This window comes from Sebastes fasciatus, chromosome 19 (genome assembly GCF_043250625.1).
Source record: "Sebastes fasciatus isolate fSebFas1 chromosome 19, fSebFas1.pri, whole genome shotgun sequence".
NCBI lineage: Eukaryota > Metazoa > Chordata > Actinopteri > Perciformes > Sebastidae > Sebastes > Sebastes fasciatus.
This window is the reverse complement of record NC_133813.1, coordinates 8,304,644-8,331,569: the sequence shown is the minus strand read 5'-3', so window position 1 is coordinate 8,331,569 and position 26,926 is coordinate 8,304,644. Positions and strand designations below refer to the sequence as shown.

General features: G+C 41.7%; 6 protein-coding genes, 1 long non-coding RNA gene and 1 pseudogene across 9 annotated transcripts in view; 1 reads left to right on the top strand and 7 right to left on the bottom strand.

The window, feature by feature from the left end:
• Nucleotides 1-1,205: 1,205 nt before the first annotated feature.
• Nucleotides 1,206-3,285, bottom strand: LOC141756929 (tripartite motif-containing protein 16-like). The gene has a single exon (XM_074616986.1). The coding sequence runs from the start codon at nucleotides 3,283-3,285 to the stop codon at nucleotides 1,627-1,629; it is 1,659 nt and encodes a 552-aa protein (XP_074473087.1). The 3' UTR covers nucleotides 1,206-1,626.
• A 3,435-nt stretch (nucleotides 3,286-6,720) lies between these two features.
• LOC141756921 (E3 ubiquitin/ISG15 ligase TRIM25-like) lies at nucleotides 6,721-26,053 on the bottom strand. The gene is made up of 2 exons (XM_074616977.1): nucleotides 26,021-26,053; nucleotides 6,721-9,330 (listed from the first exon to the last, which is right to left on the bottom strand). The coding sequence occupies exon 2, from the start codon at nucleotides 9,164-9,166 to the stop codon at nucleotides 7,481-7,483; it is 1,686 nt and encodes a 561-aa protein (XP_074473078.1). The 5' UTR covers nucleotides 9,167-9,330; nucleotides 26,021-26,053; the 3' UTR covers nucleotides 6,721-7,480.
• Nucleotides 10,969-13,473, top strand: LOC141756935 (uncharacterized). The gene is made up of 2 exons (XR_012591553.1): nucleotides 10,969-12,343; nucleotides 12,401-13,473. It is a non-coding gene; the product is annotated as an uncharacterized LOC141756935 (long non-coding RNA).
• On the bottom strand, nucleotides 12,150-13,489 carry LOC141756933 (E3 ubiquitin/ISG15 ligase TRIM25-like). Its single transcript, XM_074616990.1, has 2 exons — nucleotides 12,394-13,489; nucleotides 12,150-12,337 (listed from the first exon to the last, which is right to left on the bottom strand). Exons 1-2 carry the CDS (start codon nucleotides 13,449-13,451, stop codon nucleotides 12,319-12,321), a joined length of 1,077 nt encoding a protein of 358 aa, XP_074473091.1. The 5' UTR covers nucleotides 13,452-13,489; the 3' UTR covers nucleotides 12,150-12,318.
• On the bottom strand, nucleotides 14,151-26,205 carry LOC141756925 (tripartite motif-containing protein 16-like). Its single transcript, XM_074616981.1, has 2 exons — nucleotides 24,154-26,205; nucleotides 14,151-14,691 (listed from the first exon to the last, which is right to left on the bottom strand). The coding sequence occupies exon 1, from the start codon at nucleotides 25,842-25,844 to the stop codon at nucleotides 24,168-24,170; it is 1,677 nt and encodes a 558-aa protein (XP_074473082.1). The 5' UTR covers nucleotides 25,845-26,205; the 3' UTR covers nucleotides 14,151-14,691; nucleotides 24,154-24,167.
• LOC141757834 (E3 ubiquitin/ISG15 ligase TRIM25-like) lies at nucleotides 14,704-16,081 on the bottom strand (annotated as a pseudogene).
• LOC141756920 (tripartite motif-containing protein 16-like) lies at nucleotides 17,538-21,038 on the bottom strand. The gene has a single exon (XM_074616976.1). The coding sequence runs from the start codon at nucleotides 21,036-21,038 to the stop codon at nucleotides 19,353-19,355; it is 1,686 nt and encodes a 561-aa protein (XP_074473077.1). The 3' UTR covers nucleotides 17,538-19,352.
• Nucleotides 17,538-26,926, bottom strand: part of atp8b1 (ATPase phospholipid transporting 8B1) — a 50,822-nt gene continuing 41,433 nt past the window's right edge. Inside the window, exon 31 of one of the 3 annotated variants that reach the window (XM_074616969.1) lies at nucleotides 17,538-17,949. The gene's annotated coding sequence lies outside the window, so the exon portion shown is untranslated. The remainder of the gene's footprint in view (nucleotides 17,950-26,926) is intronic. The other 2 variants (XM_074616970.1, XM_074616971.1) reach the window with 2 other exon arrangements.

The window sequence follows — 26,926 nt, the reverse complement described above, 5'->3', positions numbered from 1 at the left end:
TTTGTGTGGCTCTCTTTGGTATTGTGTTGATTTATTCTCTTTGTTCTCAGCTGTTTAGTTTCCTGTTTGTGCACAGTAAAGTGTATCCATGTACTGAATCCACCCTCTCTAAATATCAAAATAAGTAAATAGGTTAATGAAAACACATTGTGTACTACATGTTATTGTGGATGCTGCCTCATTAAATAGACAGAAATTTCAATCGTTTATGAAAAATAAATGAACGTAACTAACCTCCTGAGTTAGTTAAGAAGAATTATCACATTTTATAAATTGAATTTTATAAATGCCTGAATGACCCAAACATTTGGTTTCACTCTAGTATCCACCCAGGACCATGATGCACATTAGAGTGTGATGGTCATGTATATCAACTGGTGTTTGTTGTGCAAAAGGACAAAGAAAAACTCAGGAAAAATAGAGCTACTATTTGATGTTCTCAGTTTTTTTCTATCTCTGTCCATTTTAACTGACTTAAACAGTTGTGAAATATCCATGAACCTTTTTTTTATCATTATTCATTATTATGTCTGTATTTTTTGGGAGAGTGGCCTTCACAATAGTCTCCAGTGGATTGTTGTTAGTGTTGTGTAATGTACAGGTAGACTGTGGTTATGTAGTTTTTATTCATTCAGACTTAGTTAGTGTCACTGCAGGAGGAGCTGCTGCTGTTTTGCTCATTGATCTGTATTTCTTAGTTTTAACTTTACAGCTCTTTATTTTTACAGTACAACAGCGCAGGTATACAGAATACTACAGTCCCTGTTTTTCAGGCCTGAGTGAGAAAAACTGCTTATTAATAAACCCCTTTTTCTCTTCTCTCCAGCACCTCTAGTAGAGGTTCTTAAATGAACTCACAAGAAATACTTGAAAATCAACTTTATTGATGGATTTTGTTCACATACAATCAGTAAATCCTGGTATAGGACTGGTTCTATCTTTCTATCTGCATATTCACTTCAACAAGAATCAGTCTTTTAAACCAACATGTCATCACTGTGGGGGAAAAACCAACAAGTATCAACGTAATGATAATTACATAACAACATTTTAACATAATATCACAATAACACTTTGTACACTCTGGTAAATATGTGAATCAGGATTACAATTTATAATTATTTGATTAATCTGATTATTATTTTCTCGATTAATTGTTTGGTCTATAAAATGACCGAAAACACTGAACAATGCAATACAATAAATAATTAATTGATTATCCAAATAGATGCCAATTCATTTTCTGTCAATCCAGTAATGGATTAATCTATGAATTGTTCCAGCTAATGTGGATGTTGCAGTCAGACTCTACTTCATTTCTGTTTTCATTGTTTCAATGTAGAGTTCACAACACAAGTTTCATTGATATTTTGAAACAAATTAGATTCATACTTTTAACAGAAGATTCTTTGAATATACAGTATATTAACAGTAGCAACCAAAACGTTCCAGCATCTAAACAATATCAACAGAGAATCAAAGGTAGAAGACAGCAGAGTCATGATTATCAGGTCATCAGTGGGAAGTGCAGAAACATCACAGCAAAGAGAGGCGAGCAGCAAAGATGAAGAAAAGATCTATTTAAATGAAAAACAGAATCTCCCCCATCCACCCAATTATTTCTGTCTACTTGAGCTCAGCTGTGGAACTGTAATTAACCCAAAGTCCAGCATAGAGTGGCTGAGTGAATGTGGTCTGGACTCTGTGGAGGAGAGTCATGGTTTCAGAGACGCTGTAGAAACACAGAATACCTGCACTGTGATCCAGGTACACTCCTACTCTGGAGGACCAAGGACTTGGGATGGGAGTACTGATGTTGTTGTGTCTGAATTCAAAACAATATACTGCCCAAGACTTCTCATTGTTCCCAAATCCACTTTCATAGACTGCTCTTCTAATGTGCGCGTATGTGACTGCTACTGAAACTGCAAACCCACTCCACTCCACCTCCCAGTAATGACGTCCAGTCAAACTCTCTCTACTCAGGACCTGAAGCCGGTCAATGTCACTTTGTGAACCTGGGCGATCAAGATGTAACTGATTTGATAACACAGCCAATTCCCATGCTAAAGCACTCCTCCCTGTTGCTTTTCTGTTCCCTTCAGATAATAACAGCTGTGTGGTTGCTGTGTCTGGATTCAGTGTGATTTGACATGAATGCTGTAAGAAACCAGCCCTGGTCTTGGGATCTGGCTGTGGCAGTAAAATATTCACTTCATTCCCTGTCAGTGAGATCTTGGTCCACGCCTCAGTAAGAATATTCTCGAGTTTATCTCTGGCCTCTGACACAGCTGCTGTCACATCCTCAAAGTGTCGCACAGGACGGATATTGATAATGGAGGACTTTTTAGAGACAGCGAGATTTGACAGCGAGGTGCAGTTCTGTAGAAACTGGGTGTGGTCCTCTGTGTGTGACAGCTGCTCCAGGTCAGTGTCTCTCTTCCTCAGATCAGTGATCTCCTGCTGCAGCTTCTCCTGAAGCTCTTTGACTCGACTCACTTTAGATTTCTGCTGAGATCTGACCTGCTGCTTCACATCTGAGATTCTTTTCTCAATGAGACGGATCAGATCTGTGAAGATCTTCTCGCTGTTCTTCACTGCTTTATCAGCGGAGCGATTGATAGCCTCCATGTCCTGCTGGAGAACCTTCACATCTTTCTCTCTGTTCTGGATTCTCTGTTGGATCTTTTGTCGACTCGCCCCGAGCTCTTTTTGCCTCTCAGTCATTTCTGCTGCAGCTGAAACTGTGTCGTGGCCTTTATGTTCATCCATGGAGCAGAGATAACAGATACACTGCTGATCAGTGCGGCAGAAAATCTTCATCACCTCATTGTGACGAGTGCAGATGTTCTCCTGAAGCTTCTTGGAGGGGTCGACCAGCTTGTGTTTTTCAAAGGCGGGGGATTCATAGTGAGGCTGGAGGTGCTGCTCACAGTAAGAGACCAGACACTGCAGACATGACTTGAGAGCTTTCAGCTTCCTCCCAGTGCAGAAATCACAGGCCACATCTCCAGGTCCGGCATAGCAGTGATCAGCTTGGAGTCCTGTCTTCTTCATTTCCTCCACTACATCTGCCAACATGGTGTTTTTCAACAGCACAGGCCTCGGTACAAGGAGCAGTCTGCACTGAGGACAGCTGTAGATTCCCTTCTGATCCTCTTCATCCCAGTGGCTTCTAATACAGCTCATACAGTAGTTATGACCACAGGAAATAGTCACCGGATCCTTCAGTAGATCCAAACAGCAGAGTTTTTCCTTCTCCATCTGAATTCCTCGCTGCGCCATTTCACCTCTCAGAGACAGTGAACGACATATAGCTTCACCTCCTCACACAAGAAAGACGCTGGGAACTGATCCAAACCAAAACCGATTTCCCTTTTTCATGTTCACTCACTGATCTGCATTGAATGAGGTGTGAGCGCACTTGCATGGTTACACCCATGTGTACACTTGCAGATCTGTGAGGGGCGGAGGAGGCAAACATGTGGACTGCCTGGGACTGACTGAAATTGAGAGCAGTAAGAAGAAGGAAGGGTCATGAGGCATTATATAGATTCCAGGAAGATAAGTCATTTACAAGCAAGTCGGTGTGTTCTTGTAGCCCCTCTTTAGAATATGATATGAAGAGTTTGAGACATCAGAATGGATTCCACCTAAAAATACATCCTGCTCTCAACACACAACCTAAGATAACCCTGCTCAGATAATAAGTCAGCTTTAGGTTGATTTGTTGACCTAGTCCTCTCATCATTTAGTTCACTTTGGTTTGTTTGTAGCAGCTATGTGACATTATTAAACACATCTGTTCATTAAACCCATTTCATTAATGATGACCTTTAATCTTGACCTGCTCATGTAGAAGAACACAGACAATGTCGGTGCCGTTAGTGACCTGGCTTTGAACTCTTCAGGGTTTATTACCACATCAGGGACAAGAAAACGTTTTCACAAACAAGTTATAGCAGAGTGCATCTTGATGTATGATCATAACCACGTTGATTCTGAGTGCATTATCAGCAGAGAGTAGAGAGACAGTAAAGGAGTCAGTCAGGGAAGGAGCAAATGAAAAGGTTATTTTCATATCTCTGTCTCCACTCCTGGTTGTTTTTCATTTCATGTTTTCACCACCAGGTGTCCCCCCTGGCTTAGTCTTCCCTTGGTGACAGTGATAGGCCTCTTTTACAGCAGACATTTTGACTTGTTGAGTATTTTTCTGTGTTTTTGTGTGGCTCTCTTTGGTATTGTGTTGATTTATTCTCTTTGTTCTCAGCTATTTAGTTTCCTGTTTGTGCACAGTAAAGTGTATCCATGTACTGAATCCACCCTCTCTAAATATCAAAATAAGTAAATAGATAGTAATAGTCAAAACACATTGTGTACTACATGTTATTGTGGATGCTGCCTCATTAAATAGACAAATTTTAGTCATTTTTGATATATATACTGTACTAGTATTTGTGGTGTTGTGTTCAGACTTCATTGCCCTCTGGGTGATTTTAAAGCTGTTATGCTAGGACCCAGCCTAGCGGGAAACCCTGGCCCAACATGAAAATGAGACTCCCTCTTCCAAGTTCCCAAGAACCACCAGCAACAAGGAATTGCAGCCTTTATGTAACCCAACACAGTATAGAGAATGGCCAATGCAATGCAGAAACCCACAAGCAATAGGCCTCAATTACTTGAGTGTTGACACCAATAAATTCACAAATTCAAGAGCGGGAGACGGGCATTCAGTTCAACACTACCAAATTTATTAAATTAAAAAGAAAAAAATAATGGAAATGGATAACCTAAAAAAAGTGGGGCAATCATAAATTAACAATATTTATTCAACAATAATAGATAAAACAGTTTTTCCATAAAAACTCCAACTGACCCCCCTTTTAAATTAGAACCCCAAAAAATACCAAATACTAAGGCAGGGTACTGTCTGCAGGGAGATTCTATTGTAACCCCTCTTCAAACCCACCAGGTGAGCACAATATGAACTATACTGCAACCAACACTGCAAATGGATAATGTATGCAACTGTAAAAAGTGACTATCACCCTTTTGGGCCTACCACACGGCATGCGAAGAAGAGGGGAAATACCACGACTAGTCTACTCCCTGCAGGTCTCCCACTGCCTGGAAGAACAGACACAAAAATACAATGTAATGTGAATCAGTTGGTTCTGGTTTACAAAGAGTTAAAAACGTATTTCAAGTAATAAACACCACAATGCAACAGTCTGACTCGGATATGTCCAAATTAACCAAGGGGCAGCTAGACACAGTCTCTCTTTTAGTCCATGTAAGACAATCAGTAGTCACAATCAGGCTTCGGTGTTAAATACATCTAGGCAAAGCAGCAGTCTAGCTTCAATCTGGAAAAGAAGGGGAACCATGGTAAAGAGCAAATATTCCTGTAAGAATACCTCAGAGGGACTAACCCTCCTACATTACCAGCCTACTTTAAGTTACCTTACTCCTCAGGATCCTACTTCACTGCAGTCACTGGCTCTGCTGTGACTCAACCAGGGGAGAGGCAAAAGGCTGAATCTTTCCCTAAAAAGGTTAGATTGACCATATTACTCCTAAAATATATTATGAAATTAACACTTTCCTGCAACATATCTTTTCAGTAAGGGGGTACAGAGCATCACTCTGGACGGCTCAGGACACAGCTGCACTACAAATCTATATACAAAGGAAGTGGTTAAACTCACTATAAAACAATAGAGCCATTTTTCCTTCCCAACATCTCTCCCTTACCTGAACAAACAGTGTTGACCTGCTACACATCTACCAGGAGTCAGACAAAGAGACTCTAATCACCCACACCTGACCTTATGAAGGCAGGAAGCTCCATTCAACCACACCTACAAGGGGCGGTGCTCCCTATAGGTGCTGGCCCTCACACATACAAAAGGATTATTTAAAAAGAATGTCTTCAGGGTTCACAGAAACACAATAAACAAAAGGAAGCTGAATAACCTAAACTTGCCTGCTCAAAAAGAAAAGAAATAAAAGACAAAATCACTAACTTAACTCCTAACCAAAAACTGGAGGAAAAAGGGTTAAACAAAAATGTTACCTGCCTCTACCAAACCTGGGCTCTTATAGCAATTTACAAAATTCAGTACATTATAGATTGTGTGTTTTTGCTGGCAGCTTGATTTTTTTTTTTCCCCATTCTGACTTAGTTAAGAAGACTTATCACATTTTTCTAAATTGAATTTAATCAATGCCTGAATGACCCAAACATTTGACAAAATAACAAAGAAACACTGAGGAAAAATACTGCAGAGCTACTATTTGATGTTCTCAGTATTTTTCTATCTCTGTCCATTTTAGCTGATTTAAACAGTTTAATATCCATTTATCTTTTTTTTAATTAATTATTATCTCTATTATGTCTGTATAGTCTCCAGTGGGTTGTTGTTAGTGTTGTGTAATGTACAGGTAGACTGTGGTTATGTAGTTTTTATTCATTCAGACTTAGTTAGTGTCACTGCAGGAGGAGCTGCTGCTGTTTTGCTCATTGATCTGTATTTCTTAGTTTTAACTTTTCAGCTCTTTATTTTTACAGTACAACAGCGCAGGTATACAGAATACTACAGTCCCTGTTTTTCAGGCCTGAGTGAGAAAAACTGCTTATTAATAAACCCCTTTTTCTCTTCTCTCCAGCACCTCTAGTAGAGGTTCTTAAATGAACTCACAAGAAATACTTAAAAAATCAACTTTATTGATGGATTTTGTTCACATACAATCAGTAAATCCTGGTATAGGACTGGTTCTATCTTTCTATCTGCATATTCACTTCAACAAAAATCAGTCTGTTAAACCAACATGTCATCACTGTGGGGGAAAAACCAACAAGTATCAAAGTAATGATAATGACATAATAACACTTTAACATAATAACACAATAACACTTTATACACTCTGGTAAATATGTGAATCAGGGTTACAATTTACAATTATTTGATGATTTTGATAATTATTTTCTTGATTAATTGATTAATTGTTTGGTCTATAAAATGACAGAAAACACTGAACAATGCAATACAATAAATAACTAATAGATTATCCAAATAAATGTCAATTCATTTCCTGTCAATCCAGTAATGGATTAATCAATGAATTGTTCCAGCTAATGTGGATGTTGCAGTCAGACTCTACTTCATTTATGTTTTCATTGTTTCAATGTAGAGTTCACAACACAAGTTTGAGTTTCATTGATAGTTTAAAACGATATAGATTCACACTTTCAAGATAAATTCTTTGAATATACAGTATATTAACATTATCAACCAAAACTTTCCAGCATCTAAACAATATCAACAGAGAATCGAAGGTAGAAGACAGCAGAGTCATGATTATCAGGTCATCAGTGGGAAGTGCAGAAACATCACAGCAAAGAGAGGCGAGCAGCAAAGATGAAGAAAAGATCTATTTAAATAAACAGAATCTCCCCCATCCACCTAATCATTTCTGTCTACTTGAGCTCAGCTGTGGAATCAGGACCTACAAAAAGTCCAGCACAGAGTGGCTGAGTGAATGTGGTCTGGAATCTGTGGAGGAGAGTCATGGTTTCAGAGACGCTGTAGAAACACAGAATACCTGCACTGTGATCCAGGTACACTCCTACTCTGGAGGACCGAGGTCTTGGGATGAGAGTTCTGATGTTGTTGTGTTTGAATTCATAACGATTATTAAAACAATATACTGCCCAAGACTTGTCATTGTTCCCAAATCCACTTTCATAGACTGCTCTTCTCATGTGCGCATATGTGACTGCTACTGAAACTGCAACCCCACTCCACTCCACCTCCCAGTAATGACGTCCAGTCAAACTCTCTCTGCTCAGGACCTGAAGACTATTAATGTTGCTGAATGAACATGGGCGACCAAGTTGTAACTGCACTGACATCTTTAGCCCTTTTACTATTGATGTTCTCGCTGTTGCTTTTCTGTTCCCTTCAGATAATATCAGCTGTGTGTTTGCTGTGTTTGGATCTAGTGTGATTTGACATGAATACTGTAAGAAATCAGCCCTGGTCTTGGGCTCTGCCTGTGGCAGTAAAATATCCACTTCAGTCCCTGTCAGTGAGATCTTGGTCCACGCCTCAGTAAGAATGTTCTCAAGTTTATCTCTGGCCTCTGACACAGCTGCAGTCACATCCTCAAAGTGTCGCACAGGACGGATATTGATGCTGGATGACTTTTTAGAGACAGCGAGATTTGACAGCGACGGGTAGTTCTGTAGAAACTGGGTGTGGTCCTCTGTGTGTGACAGCTGCTCCAGGTCAGTGTCTCTCTTCCTCAGATCAGTGATCTCCTGCTGCAGCTTCTCCTGAAGCTCTTTGACTCGACTCACTTCAGTTTTCTGCTGAGATCTGACCTGCTGCTTCACATCTGAGATTCTTTTCTCAATGAGACAGATCAGATCTGTGAAGATCTTCTCGCTGTTCTTCACTGCTTTATCAGCAGAGTCATTGATAGTCTCCACCTCCTGCTGGAGCACCTTCACATCTTTCTCTCTCTTCTGGATTCTCTGCTGGATCTTTTGCCGACTCGCCCCGAGCTCTTCCTGCCTCTCAGTTCTTTCTGTTGAGGCTAAGACTGTGTCGTGGCCTTTATGTTCATCCATGGAGCAGAGATAACAGATACACTGCTGATCAGTACGGCAGAAAATCTTCATCACCTCATTGTGACGAGTGCAGATGTTCTCCTGAAGCTTCTTGGAGGGGTCGACCAGCTGGTGTTTTTCAAAGGCGGGGGATTCATAGTGAGGCTGGAGGTGCTGCTCACAGTAAGAGACCAGACACTGCAGACAGGACTTGAGAGCTTTCAGCTTCCTCCCAGTACAGAAATCACAGGCCACATCTCCAGGTCCGGCATAGCAGTGATCAGCTGGAGCAGCTTGGAGTCCTGTCTTCTTCAGGTCCTCCACTAAATCTGCCAACATGGTGTTTTTCAACAGCACAGGCCTCGGTCCAAAGGTCTGTCTGCACTGAGGACAGCTGTAGATTCCCTTCTGATCCTCTTCATCCCAGTGGCTTTTAACACAGCTCATACAGTAGTTGTGACCACAGGAAATAGTCACCGGATCCTTCAGTAGATCCAAACAGATCGAACAGCAGAGTTTTTCCTCGTCCATCTGAATTCCTCGCTGCGCCATTTCACCTCTCAGAGATAGTGATTGACAAATAGCTTCACTTCCTCATACAAGAAAGACGTTGGGCACTGATCCGAACCAAAACTGAGTTCCCCTTTTGATGTTCACTCACTGATCTGCGGTGAATGAGGTGTGAGCGCACTTGCATGGTTACACCCATCTGTACACTTGCAGATCTGTGAGTGGCGGAGGAAGCAGGAAACATGTGGACTGACTGGGACTGGCTGAACTTGAGAGCAGTAAGAAGAAGGAAGGGTCATGAGGCATTATATAGATTCCAGGAAGATAAGTCGTTTAAAAGCAAGTCAGTGTGTTCATGTAGCCCCTCTTTAGAATATGATATGAACAGTTGAAGACTGGATTCCACCTAAAAATACATCCTGCTCTCAACACACAACCTAAGATAACCCTGCTGAGATAATAAGTCAGGTTTAGGTTGATGTGTTGACCTAGTCCTCTCACCATTTAGTTCACTTTGGTTTGTTTGTAGCAGCTATGTGACATTATTAAACACATCTGTTCATTAAACCCATTTCATTAATGACGACCTTTAATCTTGACCTGCTCATGTAGAAGAACACAGACAATGTCGGTGCTGTTAGTGACCTGGCTTTAAACTCTTCAGGGTTTATTACCACATCAGGGACAAGAAAACGTTTTCACAAACAAGTTATAGCAGAGTGCATCTTGATGTATGATCATAACCACGTTGATTCTGAGTGCATTATCAGCAGAGAGTAGAGAGACAGTAAAGGAGTCAGTCAGGGAAGGAGCAAATGAAAAGGTTATTTTCATATCTCTGTCTCCACTCCTGGTTGTTTTTCATTTCATGTTTTCACCACCAGGTGTCCCCCCTGGCTTAGTCTTCCCTTGGTGACAGTGATAGGCCTCTTTTACAGCAGACATTTTGACTTGTTTAGTATTTTTCTGTGTTTTTGTGTGGCTCTCTTTGGTATTGTGTTGATTTATTCTCTTTGTTCTCAGCTGTTTAGTTTCCTGTTTGTGCACAGTAAAGTGTATCCATGTACTGAATCCACCCTCTCTAAATATCAAAATAAGTAAATAGGTTAATGAAAACACATTGTGTACTACATGTTATTGTGGATGCTGCCTCATTAAATAGACAGAAATTTCAATCGTTTATGAAAAATAAATGAACGTAACTAACCTCCTGAGTTAGTTAAGAAGAATTATCACATTTTATAAATTGAATTTTATAAATGCCTGAATGACCCAAACATTTGGTTTCACTCTAGTATCCACCCAGGACCATGATGCACATTAGAGTGTGATGGTCCTGTATATCAACTGGTGTTTGTTGTGCAAAATGACAAAGAAAAACTGAGGAAAAATAGAGCTACTATTTGATGTTCTCAGTTTTTCTATCTCTGTCCATTTTAACTGACTTAAACAGTTGTGAAATATCCATGAACCTTTTTTATCATTATTCATTATTATCATTATTATGTCTGTATTTTTTGGGAGAGTGGCCTTCACAATAGTCTCCAGTGGATTGTTGTTAGTGTTGTGTAATGTACAGGTAGACTGTGGTTATGTAGTTTTTATTCATTCAGACTTAGTTAGTGTCACTGCAGGAGGAGCTGCTGCTGTTTTGCTCATTGATCTGTATTTCTTAGTTTTGACTTTTCAGCTCTTTATTTTTACAGTACAACAGCGCAGGTATACAGAATACTACAGTCCCTGTTTTTCAGGCCTGAGTGAGAAAATCTGCTTATTAATAAACCCCTTTTTCTCTTCTCTCCAGCACCTCTAGTAGAGGTTCTTAAATGAACTCACAAGAAATACTTGAAAATCAACTTTATTGATGGATTTTGTTCACATACAATCAGTAAATCCTGGTATAGGACTGGTTCTATCTTTCTATCTGCATATTCACTTCAACAAAAATCAGTCTGTTAAACCAACATGTCATCACTGTGGGGGAAAAACCAACAAGTATCAACGTAATGATAATGACATAATAACACTTTAACATAATAACACAATAACACTTTATACACTCTGGTAAATATGTGAATCAGGGTTACAATTTACAATTATTTGATTAATCTAATAATTATTTTCTCAATTAATTGATTAATTGTTTGGTCTATAAAATTACAGAAAACACTGAACAATGCAATACAATAAATAATTAACTGATTATCCAAATAGATGCCAATTCATTTTCTGTCAATCCAGTAATGGATTAATCAATGAATTGTTCCAGCTAATGTGGATGTTGCAGTCAGACTCTACTTCATTTCTGTTTTTATTGTTTCAATGTAGAGTTCACAACACAAGTTTCATTGATAGTTTAAAACAAATTAGATTCATACTTTCAACATAAGATTCTTTCAATATACAGTATATCGTCACCATTTTAACATTAACGGCAAAAACTAAAATAAAAATGCTTATTAATTCAACCAAAACGTTCCAACATTTAAACAATATCAACAGAGAATCGAAGGTAGAAGACAGCAGAGTCATGATTATCAGGTCATCAGTGGGAAGTGCAGAAACATCACAGCAAAGAGAGGCGAGCAACAAAGATGAAGAAAAGATCTATTTAAATAAACAGAATCTCCCCCATCCACCTAATCATTTCTGTCTACTTGAGCTCAGCTGTGGATCCAAAACCTACAAAAAGTCCAGCATAGAGTGGCTCAGTGAATGTGGTCTGGACTCTGTGGAGGAGAGTCATGGTTTCAGAGACGCTGTAGAAACACAGAATACCTGCACTGTGATCCAGGTACACTCCTACTCTGGAGGACTGAGGACCTGAGATGGGAGTTCTGATGTTGTTGTGTCTTAATTCATAACCATTTATCAAACAATCTAATGCCCAAGACTTGTCATCGTTTCCAAATACACTTTCATAGACTGCTCTGTATTTATGCCCGTATGTGACTGCCACTGAAACTACCCCACTCCACTCCACCTCCCAGTAATGACGTCCAGTCAAACTGTTTCTGCTCAGGACCTGTTGACTGTCAATGTTGCTGCCTGAACCTGGGAGACCATGATGTAACATCTTTATCCTTGTGAATGGTGATGGTCTCGTCAGTCTTGCTTTTCTGTTTCCTTTAGATAACAACAGCAATGTGTCTCTGTCTGGTTCCAGTGTGATTTGACATGAATACTGTAAGAAATCATCCCTGGTCTTGGGCTCTGCCTGTGGCAGTAAAATATCCACTTCAGTCCCTGTCAGTGAGATCTTGGTCCACGCCTCAGTAAGAATGTTCTCGAGTTTATCTCTGGCCTCTGACACAGCTGCTGTCACATCCTCAAAGTGTCGCACAGGACGGATATTGATGCTGGATGAATTTTTAGAGACAGCGAGATTTGACAGCGAGGGGTAGTTCTGTAGAAACTTGGTGTGGTCCTCTGTGTGTGACAGCTGCTCCAGTTCAGTGTCTCTCCTCCTCAGATCAGTGATCTCCTGCTGCAGCTTCTCCTGAAGCTCTTTGAATCGACTCACTTCAGTTTTCTGCTGAGATCTGACCTGCTGCTTCACATCTGAGATTCTTTTCTCAATGAGACAGATCAGATCTGTGAAGATCTTCTCGCTTTTCTTCACTGCTTTATCAGCAGAGTGATTGATAGCATCCACCTCCTGCTGGAGCATCTTCACATCTTTCTCTCTCTTCTGGATTCTCTGCTGGATCTTTTGCCGATTCGCCCCGAGCTCTTCCTGCCTCTCAGTCATTTCTGCTGCAGCTGAGATTGTGTCGTGGTCTTTATGTTCATCCATGGAGCAGAGATAACAGATACATTGCTGATCAGTACGGCAGAAAATCTTCATCACCTCATTGTGACGAGTGCAGATGTTCTCCTGAAGCTTCTTGGTGGCGTCGACCAGCTTGTGTTTTTCAAAGGCGGGGGATTCATAGTGAGGCTGGAGGTGCTGCTCACAGTAAGAGACCAGACACTGCAGACAGGACTTGAGAGCTTTCAGCTTCCTCCCAGTACAGAAATCACAGGCCACATCTCCAGGTCCGGTATAGCAGTGATCAGCTGGAGCAGCTTGGAGTCCTGTCTTCTTCAGTTCCTCCACTAAATCTGCCAACATGGTGTTTTTCAACAGCACAGGCCTCGGTACAAGGAGCAGTCTGCACTGAGGACAGCTGTAGATTCCCTTCTGAGCCTCTTCATCCCAGTGGCTTTTAATACAGCTCATACAGTAGTTGTGACCACAGGAAATAGTCACCGGATCCTTCAGTAGATCCAAACAGATCGAACAGCAGAGTTTTTCCTCGTCCATCTGAATTCCTTGCTGCGCCATTTCACCTCTCAGAGACAGTGAATGACAAACAGTTTCACTTGCTCATACAAAAAAGACGAAGGGAACTGATCCAAATCAAAACTGTGGGGGATGCGGGAGCAGGAGACATGTGGACTGACTGGTTGAACTTGAGAGCAGGGAGAGGAAGGAGGGGTTATCAGGTGACTTAGTTTATACAGCAACAAACTCCACGTAGGCTGGGTTGGAGTGGAGGATGGACTGGTCACACAAACACTTTCGCACAGGAGACCAGTGTTCGTGTCCCGTTGTGAAACCTAAAGTCAACGTCGAGTTATTTTAATATCACGTTACATACTTACATCAGGTCCGTCACTCGGGCCCACCTCAACTCCACCGTCGATCCACCTCTTTGGATTAGCCGGGAGTTAAGGCCTTTACACACCGGGGGCGTGATGAATAAACGACACCAAAATGCTAAATATTGGCAGGCGAATATTTCACATTTTCAAAACTATTCATACCGGCAGCCATGCGAATTGGCGAAATTTGCATATTGACATATTAATCGCACGAAAAAATCGCCCCCGGTGTGTAAAGGCCTTGAGGCTGTGTGTCGTCACTGCCAAGATGGCGACGGCGGGAGCCACCCACTTTGAGCTTCACAACAGAACAAACGACTTATGTGGTCTTATGGTTTGAAGGACTTATTAAAATTACACATTTGCAGTTTACGATTATTTGATTAATCTGATCATTATTTTCTCAATTAATTGATTAATTGTTTGGTCTATAAAATGTAAAAAAAAACACTGAACAATGCAATACAATAAATAATTAATTGATTATCCAAATAGATGCCAATTCATTTCCTGTCAATCCAGTAATGGATTAATCAATGAATTGTTCCAGCTAATGTGGATGTTGCAGTCAGACTCTACTTCGTTTCTGTTTTCATTGTTTCAATGTAGAGTTCAAAACTCAAGTTTCATTGATAGTTTAAAACAAATTAGATTCATACATTTAACAGAAGATTTTTTCAATATACAGTATATCGTCACCATTTTAACATTAACGGCAAAAACTAAAATAAAAATGCTTATTAATTCAACCAAAACGTTCCAACATTTAAACAATATCAACAGAGAATCAAAGGTAGAAGACAGCAGAGTCATGATTATCAGGTCATCAGTGGGAAGTGCAGAAACAGCACAGCAAAGAGAGGCGAGCAACAAAGATGAAGAAAAGATCTATTTAAATAAACAGAATCTCCCCCATCCACCTAATCATTTCTGTCTACTTGAGCTCAGCTGTGGATCTGTAATTAACCCAAAGTCCAACATAGAGTGACTCAGTGAATGTGGTCTGGACTCTGTGGAGGAGAGTCATGGTTTCAGAGACGCTGTAGAAACACAGAATACCTGCACTGTGATCCAGGTACACTCCTACTCTGGAGGACCGAGGTCTTGGGATGAGAGTTCTGATGTTGTTGTGTTTGAATTCATAACCATTTACCAACCAATATACTGCCCAAGACTTGTCATTGTTCCCAAATGCACTTTCATAGACTGCTCTTCTCATGTGCGCATATGTGACTGCTACTGAAACTGCATACCCACTCCACTCCACCTCCCAGTAATGACGTCCAGTCAAACTGTCTCTGCTCAGGACTTGAAGACTGTCAATGTTGCTGCGTGAACCTGGGCGACCAAATTGTAACATCTTTAGCTCTGTGCTTGTTGATGTTCTCCTCATTGTTGCTTTTCTGTTCCCTTCAGATAATAACAGCTCTGGGTTTGCTGTGTTTGGATCCAGTGTGATTTGACATGAATACTGTAAGAAATCAGCCCTGGTCTTGGGCTCTGCCTTTGGCAGTAAAATATCCACTTCAGTCCCTGTCAGTGAGATCTTGGTCCACGCCTCAGTAAGAATGTTCTCGAGTTTATCTCTGGCCTCTGACACAGCTGCTGTCACATCCTCAAAGTGTCGCACAGGACGGATATTGATGCTGGATGACTTTTTAGAGACAGCGAGATTTGACAGCGAGGGGTAGTTCTGTAGAAACTGGGTGTGGTCATCTGTGTATGAGAGCTGCTCCAGCTCAGTGTCTTTCCTCCTCAGATCAGTGATCTCCTGCTGCTCCTCCAGAGATAACAGATACACTGCTGATCAGTACGGCAGAAAATCTTCATCACCTCATTGTGACAAGTGCAGATGTTCTCCTGAAGCTTCTTGGAGGGGTCGACCAGCTTGTGTTTCTTTAATGGAACAACTTCATAGTGAGGCTGGAGGTGCTGCTCACAGTAAGAGACCAGACACTGCAGACAGGACTTGAGAGCTTTCAGCTTTCTCCCAGTGCAGAAATCACAGGCCACATCTCCAGGTCCGGCATAGCAGTGATCAGCTGGAGCAGCTTGTAGTCCTGTCTTCTTCAGGTCCTCCACTAAATCTGCCAACATGGTGTTTTTCACCAGCACAGGCCTCGGTTCAAAGGTCTGTCTGCACTGAGGACAGCTGTAGATTCCCTTCTGATCCTCTTCATCCCAGTGGCTTCTAATACAGCTCATACACTAGTTATGACCACAGGGAATAGTCACCAGATCCTTCAGTAGATCCAAACAGATTGAACAGCAGAGTTTTTCCTCGTCCATCTGAATTCCTCGCTGCGCCATTTCACCTCTCAGAGTCAGCGAACGTCTGGACTGTAATATTTCAACTGAAAGGCATTTAAGAGCATAAGATAGAGGGCTTTTCAGAGCCTTTGATTTGTTCCTGGAAGATGAATGGTTTGGTCTTTGACTGTGTTTATAGGCCCCCTTAACAACATAGAGCAAAGATTGTACTGTACATAAAACTTTATTGGCCACAGCATACAACTGAAATATGAATATTGCCATAACGTCCAAACCCAGTCCTCTCAGCAATACAGGTTAGTCTGCTTGGAAAAGCTGTGTAACATAAGTAGGTTAACAGTAACTTGACTGTGTGTGGAAGCAGAGTGTTGATAGGACTGTCAGGCCATTAACAAAAAAGAAATTAGACTCTTGGATTTACTGCAGTTTTGTTTCAATTCTTCAATTCTGCCCATTCAAAGAGTACTCCATTACAGTCCTATAATGTAGTTGGACTCACGATGGACAGTTCAAAGTTCCTTTTCAAAACGTTACCCACAATGCAACTCAACCACCGACAGTTTGGTCACAGATTTGGCTGAGTTATGCTAGTAGTGGCTAATCAGCTAAATAGGTCTGATAAACTCACTTCCACATCAATGACATCACTTTAATTCATCAATTTATCAGATGTTATCTTTGACGTCACTTCAGCTAGCTATACACTGTACCATTTTAGCCCGTTTCTGGCCAGAATATTGAGCCGCACAACTCATTTTAGAGTTGAACCGAATATCAGCTTCGGTGTCGTTTGCCGTGCGGTGTACGGGGGGGACCGAGGAACGATTAACTCCTCCCGACCGGCGGGAGTTTTTTTTGTAAAAAAACCTCTCCCCTAACACTCAGGTACTTTTTAATAATATTACCCTGACCTAATCGCGTTAAATTAAATCGCCACATTCATACATCAAACTAGAATGGCACTCGGAGAGCGCAGACCTCCGCCAAGGTGCCCGACTTTAAAAACAGATCACAGCTCACAGCTGGCGGTACCATAAGCTGGTCGGTTTATTAACACGGTGTGTTTCCGTGTAACGTATCGGCGAATGCCTCTCTCTGTATAACGTTACACTACGTTGTCTCTCATCCCGTCATCTACCGCTTTTTTCTTTCTCACCGCGGACGGCCAGCAGCTCCCGCACACACATCCAGACACGTATCTGCTCGAAGAAGGAAGAAGGCGGGGTCATGCGTCATCAGTCACACTGCGCATGTGTTATACCCAGTGGTCTTAATGCTCAGGCTGATTGGAATGGATTGTTCATTGTGCTACACTCCACCCCTCCAAAAAATGTCACTCAAATCCATCGCGAACTTTTGGAGTAATCCTGCTAACAGACAGACAGACAGACAGACAAAGCAACGCCGGTGAAAACATAACCTCGTGGCCAAAAACCTTTGGCCTTGGCGGAGGTAATGAGAGGCATGAGTCACCACAATAAAATAAAAACAGTCGTTTCAGATTGCTAAATGTGCCCTTGGCTTTTATTAACAACCACGTGATAAAATACCATCATATGACAGAGATCAAACTGTAGCAGTCCTCATCTGCTGCCTCCATTCATTCAGTAATAAAAAGACATCATCTGCATACAGTAACACTAGCATGAAGGGGATACAGTCAGAACAGGAATGTGTCAGTTTTGGCTTAGCACTGTTTAGAGGATATCCTAAATCTGATTACAGGACTGGAAAAAGACAAACATCTGCTTTGGGTTCGTTGTAAACAACCTGCGACACACACACATTATTTTTCATGACTAAAGGAACGTATGATTTAATTTCCAAGAAATTAAAAAAAAAAAAGAAATGGAAAGAAAAGAACAAACTACTAAGAGATAATCAAACGAAGATAAACCTAAACCCCCCTTGCTGTGTTTCTTTCCCCATTAGAATATAAGGAGCACTTGAATTTACATTCTGCAAACACTGTTGTTGAAGGAAGACAAACTGGAGCTCCTTGCAGGTTCCCTACAGAGTGGGTTTACAGCACCTTAGGTCAAATCAAGAGGACAAAAGGTAACAAATAATATTAGGATTCAGGTTTGAAATAGGTATTTAAAAGATTAGTGACTACAACATCCATCTGTAAGGACACTTGGGACATTTGATGCAGCAGAGGAGGAAGCAACACTATTTACAAGTTATTTTTAAATTAAGACACTTTATAACATCCGACCACCTTGCATAGCCTGGCATAGTAACATCCCACCATTATTTATAATAAAACATTAAAAGAGGATACCTTGACATGTTTAGCTTTAGCCCATTGTTTTAATGCGAAGGAAAATCTTTGGATAAGCATCTCAACGGATGGAAGTAAAACGAACGGATGTCTGATTTCATGGAGATAACGGACAAATTTACCGGAATATATATTTTTAAATTTGAATAAAACACTTGCAGATATCGGGCTAAAACTGTGAATGTCAAAAAAAAGGTACCATATTAAATAACGTTAGGGCTCCACATCCAGCCACAGTAGTGGTGAGCAGGGACAAACTGACTAAAAATAAAGCTTTTGTTTTTAAAAAAAAAAATCCTGAGTTAAACAACATTGTCAGTCACACAGTCGCTGCATGATGTCAAACCCCGGTAACGGCGGTCGTCTCTTCGGTGAGCTTTTTTTTTTTTTCATTTGCATTTCAACAAAGTCTGTGCATAGAGGAGGAACTGGAGGCAGTGGAGTCACAGACTGTATACACTGTTATACACTCTGGTAAATATGTGAATCAGGGTTGCAATTTATGATTATTTGATTAATCTGATGATTATTTTCTCAATTCATTTATTAATTGTTTGGTCTATAAAATGTCAGAAAACACTGAACAATGCAATACAATAAATAATTAATTGATTATCCAAATAGATGTCAATTCATTTTCTGTCAATCCAGTAATGGATTAATCAATGAATTGTTCCAGCTAATGTGGATGTTGCAGTCAGACTCTACATCATTTATGTTTTCATTGTTTCAATGTAGAGTTCACAACACAAGTTTTAATTTCATTAATATTTTAAAACGATATAGATTCATACTTTCGAAAGAAAACTCTTTGAGTATACAGTATATTAACATTATCAACCAAAACGTTCCAACATCTAAACAATATCAACAGAGAATCAAAGGTAGAAGACAGCAGAGTCATGATTATCAGGTCATCAGTGGGAAGTGCAGAAACATCACAGCAAAGAGAGGCGAGCAACAAAGATGAAGTAAAAGATCTATTTAAATAAACAGAATCTCCCCCATCCACCCAATAACTCCAGTCTACTTGAGCTCAGCTGTGGAATCATAACCTACAAAAAGCCCAGCATAGAGTGGCTGAGTGAATGTGGTCTGGACTCTGTGGAGGAGAGTCATGGTTTCAGAGACGCTGTAGAAACACAGAATACCTGCACTGTGATCCAGGTACACTCCTACTCTGGAGGACCGAGGTCTTCGGATGAGAGTTCTGATGTTGTTGTGTTTGAATTCATAACGATTATTAAAATAATATACTGCCCAAGACTTGTCATTGTTCCCAAATGCACTTTCATGGACTGCTCTTCTCATGTGCGCATATGTGACTGCTACTGAAACTGCAACCCCACTCCACTCCACCTCCCAGTAATGACGTCCAGTCAAACTCTCTCTGCTCAGGACCTGAAGATGGTCAATGTTGAAGAGTGAACCTGTACCAAAGCTTAAGATTATTTCCAGTGTTTGCTCCATGAATGTTGATGGTGTCCTCATAGTTGCTTTTCTGTTCCCTTCAGATAACAACAGCTCTGGGTTTGCTCTGTTTGGATCCAGAGTGATTTGACATGAATACTGTAAGAAATCAGCCCTGGTCTTGGGCTCTGCCTGTCGCAGTGAAATATCCACTTCAGTCCCTGTCAGTGAGATCTTGGTCCACGCCTCAGTAAGAATGTTCCCAAGTTTATCTCTGGCCTCTGACACAGCTGCAGTCATATCCTCAAAGTGTCGCACAGGACGGATAATGATGCTGGATGACTTTTTAGAGACAGCGAGATTTGACAGCGAGGGGTAGTTCTGTAGAAACTGGGTGTGGTCCTCTGTGTGTGACAGCTGCTCCAGGTCAGTGTCTCTCCTCCTCAGATCAGTGATCTCCTGCTGCAGCTTCTCCTGAAGCTCTTTGACTCGACTCACTTTAGATTTCTGCTGAGATCTGACCTGCTGCTTCACATCTGAGATTCTTTTCTCAATGAGACGGATCAGATCTGTGAAGATCTTCTCGCTGTTCTTCACTGCTTTATCAGCAGAGTGATTGATCGCCTCCACCTCCTGCTGGAGCACCTTCACATCTTTCTCTCTGTTCTGGATTCTCTGCTGGATCTTTTGCCGACTCGCCCCGAGCTCTTTCTGCCTCTCAGTCATTTCTGCTGCAGCTGAAACTGTGTCGTGGCCTTTATGTTCATCCATGGAGCAGAGATAACAGATACACTGCTGATCAGTACGGCAGAAAATCTTCATCACCTCATTGTGACGAGTGCAGATGTTCTCCTGAAGCTTCTTGGAGGGGTCGACCAGCTTGTGTTTCTTTAATGGAACAACTTCATAGTGAGGCTGGAGGTGCTGCTCACAGTAAGAGACCAGACACTGCAGACAGGACTTGAGAGCTTTCAGCTTTCTCCCAGTGCAGAAATCACAGGCCACATCTCCAGGTCCGGCATAGCAGTGATCAGCTGGAGCAGCTTGGAGTCCTGTCTTCTTCAGGTCCTCCACTAAATCTGCCAACATGGTGTTTTTCACCAGGACAGGCCTCGGTCCAAAGGTCTGTCTGCACTGAGGACAGCTGTAGATTCCCTTCTGATCCTCTTCATCCCAATGGCTTCTAATACAGCTCATACAGTAGTTGTGACCACAGTGAATAGTCACGGGATCCTTCAGTAGATCCAAACAGATCGAACAGCAGAGTTTTTCCTCGACCATCTGAATTCCTCGCTGCGCCATTTCACCTCTCAGAGCCAGTGAACGTCTGGACTGTAATATTTCAACTGAAAGGCATTTAAGAGCATAAGATAGAGGGCTTATCAGATCAGCCTTTGACTTGTTCCTGGAAGATGAATGGTTTGGTCTTTGACTGTGTTTATAGGCCCCCTTTACAACACAGAGGAAAGATTATGCTGTACATAAAACTTTATTGGCCACAGCATACAACTGAAATATGAATATTGCCACAATGTCCACACCCAGTCCTCTCAGCAATACAGGTTAGTCTGCTTGGAAAAGCTGTGTAACATAAGTAGGTTAACAGTAACTTGACTGTGTGTGGAAGCAGAGTGTTGATAGGACTGTCAGGCCATTAACAAAAAGAAATGAGACTCTTTGATTTACTGCAGTTTTGTTTCAATTCTTAAATTCTGCCCATTCAAAGAGTACTCCATTACAGTCCTATAATGTAGTTGGACTCACGATGGACAGTTCAAAGTTCCTTTCCAAAACACTACCCACAATGCAACTCAACCACCGACAGTTTGGTCGCAGATTTGGCTGAGTTATGCTAGTAATGGCTAATCAGCTAAACAGGTCTGATAAACTCACTTCCACATCGATGACATCACTTTAATTCATCAATTTATCAAATGTTATCTTTGACGTTACTTAAGCTGGCTATACACTGTATCATTTTAGCCCGTTTCTGGCCCCAATTTTGAGCCGCACAACTCATTTTAGAGTTGGACCGAATTTCAGCTTTGTCAGGTGTCGTTTGCCGTGCGGTGTACGGGGGGGACCGAGGACCGATTAACTCCTCCCGACCCGGCCGTTGGACAGTCGGTTGAGTTTCTGACATGTCAGAAATTTTGGTCGGCAAGGTGTGGCATCCAAGGGAGTTCCCCCACCCTCCATTAGTACAATAAGCTCAAGCGGGGTTATCGATTTGTACTAGGCCTCTTACTCCTGGGCCCCCTGCCCTTGACGTTCTCAACCTGGAGGCCTCAGAGGACAACGAGGTGTTCCATCTGGGACAGACAGTCGTGGAGGACCGTGAGCAGCAGTCACCTCTCCTTCAGGAGATTATTAGTAGGGTGGCTATGGCTTTAAATATTGTTAAATATTGGACTGCCGTCTGATCAGGGGCCCGCCTCCTCCTGCTTTGATGATGAGGCTCGGGGTCGGCCCACGTGTTTCTCTTTGCCTTTTCTTTCGGGCTTTGAGGAGGTGGTCCGGAAGCAGTTTCAGACACCGTCAGGTGTTGGTCGCTGGTCTGGGCTCTGTAAACGCTTGGCGTCAGTTGACGATCAGGAGAGGCTAGGCTGTGGGCCGTTACCTCTAATGGACCAGGTTTTGGCAGCCTTGGTGTCTCCATTTAAGTCAATAGTGTCCCGAGCAAGAACTGCAGAGTGATGGATGCCCTTCTGATTAAGCTGCATGGTGCGATGACGGTCCAGACCCAGCTTGCTAACACAGCGCCATATTGGCACTTCAACACAACAGCTGAAGGAGGGGTGTGGTGCAGACCTGATAACGGAGTTGTAACAGGTCTCCTTACTTCTCCCTAAACTAACGAGAGAGCAGGTAGAGGCAACTGGCAAGGCCATGGCAGGGCTATGGGGTGTTGGGCGCCACCTGTGGCTGTCACAGTCCATGCTGCAGCCAGAGGACAGGATGTGTTTCCAGAACCTCCTGGTTCGTGAGTCAGGCGCAGGGGACCCTGTTCCATCCCTTTCCACAGGAGGGTTCAAGCCAGTCTGTTAGGCATAGCACAGTCCGTGGTTCAGACAATACAGAGTTCTCGAACGCCATCAACAAGAGCGTCATATTTGTATCGCTGGGTGAAAATGAGACTCCCCTCTTCCAAGTTCCCAAGAACCACCAGCAACAAGGAATTGCAGCCCTTAAAAAAAAAGATAGAGCTACTATTTGATGTTCTCTGTTTTTCTATCTCTGTCCATTTTAACTGACTTAAACAGTTGTGAAATATCCATGAACCTTTTTTATCATTATTCATTATTATCATTATTATGTCTGTATTTTTAGGGAGAGTGGCCTTCACAATAGTCTCCAGTGGGTTGTTGTTAGTGTTGTGTAATGTACAGGTAGACTGTGGTTATGTAGTTTTTATTCATTCAGACTTAGTTAGTGTCACTGCAGGAGGAGCTGCTGCTGTTTTGCTCATTGATCTGTATTTCTTAGTTTTAACTTTTCAGCTCTTTATTTTTACAGTACAACAGCGCAGGTATACAGAATACTACAGTCCCTGTTTTTCAGGCCTGAGTGAGAAAAACTGCTTATTAATAAACCCCTTTTTCTCTTCTCTCCAGCACCTCTAGTAGAGGTTCTTAAATGAACTCACAAGAAATACTTGAAAATCAACTTTATTGATGGATTTTGTTCACATACAATCAGTAAATCCTGGTATAGGACTGGTTCTATCTTTCTATCTACATATTCACTTCAACAAAAATCAGTCTGTTAAACCAACATGTCATCACTGTGGGGGGAAAACCAACAAGTATCAACGTAATGATAATGACATAACAACACTTTAACATAATAACACAATAACACTTTATACACTCTGGTAAATATGTGAATCAGGGTTACAATTTACAATTATTTGATTAATCTGATGATTATTTTCTCAATTAATTGATTAATTGTTTGGTCTAAATAAGTAATTAATTGATTATCCAAATAGATGCCAATTAATTTCCTGTCAATCCAGTAATGGATAAATCAATGAATTGTTCCAGCTAATGTGGATGTTGCAGTCACACTCTACTTCATTTGTGTTTTTATTGTTTCAATGTATTGATATTTTATATTTATTTTAATATTTTGAAACAAATTAGATTCATACTTTTAACAGAAGATTCTTTCAATATACAGTATATCGTCACCATTTTAACATTAACGGCAAAAACTAAAATAAAAATGCTTATTAATTCAACCAAAACGTTCCAACATTTAAACAATATCAACAGAGAATCAAAGGTAGAAGACAGCAGAGTCATGATCATCAGGTCATCAGTGGGAAGTGCAGAAACATCACAGCAAAGAGAGGCGAGCAGCAAAAATGGAGAAAAGATCTATTTAAATGAAAAACAGAATCTCCCCCATCCACCCAATCATTTCTGTCTACTTGAGCTCAGCTGTGGATCCCAAACCTACAAAAAGTCCAGCATAGAGTGGCTGAGTGAATGTGGTCTGGACTCTGTGGAGGAGAGTCATGGTTTCAGAGACGCTGTAGAAACACAGAATACCTGCACTGTGATCCAGGTACACTCCTACTCTGGAGGACAGAGGACTTGAGATGGGAGTTCTGATGTTGTTGTGTCTGAATTCATAACCTTCATATGAACAATGTACTGCCCAAGGCTCGTCATTGTTCCCAAATCCACTTTCATAGACTGCTCTTCTCATGTGCACATATGTGACTAATACTGAAACTACCCCACTCCACTCCACCTCCCAGTAATGACGTCCAGTCAAACTCTCTCTGCTCAGGACCTGTTGACTGTCAATGTTTCTGAATGAACCTGGGTGACCCTGTTGTAACATCCTTATCCCTGGGAATAGTGAGGGTCTCGTCAGTCTTGCTTTTCTGTTTCCTTCAGATAATAACAGCTGTGTGTTTGCTGTGTCTGGATCCAGTGTGATTTGGCATGAATACTGTAAGAAACCAGCCCTGGTCTTGGGCTCTGCCTGTGGCAGTAAAATATCCACTTCAGTCCCTGTCAGTGAGATCTTGGTCCACGCCTCAGTAAGAATATTCTCGAGTTTATCTCTGGCCTCTGACACAGCTGCTGTCACATCCTCAAAGTGTCGCACAGGACGGATATTGATGCTGGATGACTTTTTAGAGACAGCGAGATTTGACAGCGAGGGGTAGTTCTGTAGAAACTGGGTGTGGTCCTCTGTGTGTGACAGCTGCTCCAGTTCAGTGTCTCTCTTCCTCAGATCAGTGATCTCCTGCTGCAGCTTCTCCTGAAGCTCTTTGACTCGACTCACTTTAGATTTCTGCTGAGATCTGACCTGCTGCTTCACATCTGAGATTCTTTTCTCACTGAGACGGATCAGATCTGTGAAGATCTTCTCGCTGTTCTTCACTGCTTTATCAGCAGAGTGATTTATAGCATCCGCCTCCTGCTGGAGCATCTTCACATCTTTCTCTCCATTCTGGATTCTCTGCTGGATCTTTTGTCGACTCGCCTCGAGCTCTTCCTGCCTCTCAGTTCTTTCTGTTGAGGCTAAGACTGTGTCGTGGCCTTTATGTTCATCCATGGAGCAGAGATAACAGATACACTGCTGATCAGTGCGGCAGAAAATCTTCATGACCTCATTGTGACGAGTGCAGATGTTCTTCTGAAGCTTCTTGGAGGGGTCGACCAGCTTGTGTTTTTCAAAGGCGGGGGATTCATAGTGAGGCTGGAGGTGCTGCTCACAGTAAGAGACCAGACACTGCAGACAGGACTTGAGAGCTTTCAGCTTCCTCCCAGTACAGAAATCACAGGCCACATCTCCAAGTCCAGCGTAGCAGTGATCAGCTGGAGCAGCTTGGAGTCCTGTCTTCTTCAGTTCCTCCACTAAATCTGCCAACATGGTGTTTTTCAACAGCACAGGCCTCGGTCCAAGGAGCAGTCTGCACTGAGGACAGCTGTAGATTCCCTTCTGATCCTCTACATCCCAGTGGCTTCTAATACAGCTCATACAGTAGTTATGACCACAGGAAATAGTCACTGGATCCTTCAGTAGATCCAAACAGATCGAACAGCTGAGTTTTTCCTCGTCCATCTGAATTCCTCGCTGCGCCATTTCACCTCTCAGAGACAGTGAACGACAAATAGTTTCACTTCCTCATACAAGAAAGACGTTGGGCACTGATCCGAACCAAAACTGAGTTTCCTTTTTCATGTTCACTCACTGATCTGCATTGAATGAGGTGTGAGCGCACTTGCACTTCACAGCATGATGGTTACACCCATCTGTACACTTGCAGATCTGTGAGGGGCGGAGGAGGCAAACATGTGGACTGACTGAACTTGAGAGCAGTAAGAAGAAGGAAGGGTCATGAGGCTTTGATAGATTCCAGGAAGATAAGTCATTTACAAGCAAGTCAGTGTGTTCTTGTAGCCACTCTTTAGAACATGATGTGAAGAGTTTGAGACATCAGACTGGATGAATTCCACCTAAAAATACATCCTGCTCTCAACACACAACCTAAGATAACCCTGCTGAGATAATAAGTCAGCTTTAGGTTGATTTGTTGACCTAGTCCTCTCATCATTTAGTTGACTTTGGTTTGTTTGTAGCAGCTATGTGACATTATTAAACACATCTGTTCATTAAACCCATTTCATTAATGACGACCTTTAATCTTGACCTGCTCATGTAGAAGATCACAGACGATGTCAGTGCTGTTAGTGACCTGGCTTTGAACTCTTCAGGGTTTATTACCACATCAGGGACAAGAAAACGTTTTCACAAACAAGTTATAGCAGAGTGCATCTTGATGTATGATCATAACCACGTTGATTCTGAGTGCATTATCAGCAGAGAGTAGAGAGACAGTAAAGGAGTCAGTCAGGGAAGGAGCAAATGAAAAGGTTATTTTCATATCTCTGTCTCTACTCCTGGTTGTTTTTCATTTCATGTTTTCACCACCAGGTGTCCCCCCTGGCTTAGTCTTCCCTTGGTGACAGTTATAGGACTCTTTTACAACAGACATTTTGACTTGTTTAGTATTTTTCTGTGTTTTTGTGTGGCTCTCTTTGGTATTGTGTTGATTTATTCTCTTTGTTCTCAGCTGTTTAGTTTCCTGTTTGTGCACAGTAAAGTGTATCCATGTACTGAATCCACCCTCTCTAAATATCAAAATAAGTAAATAGGTAGTAATA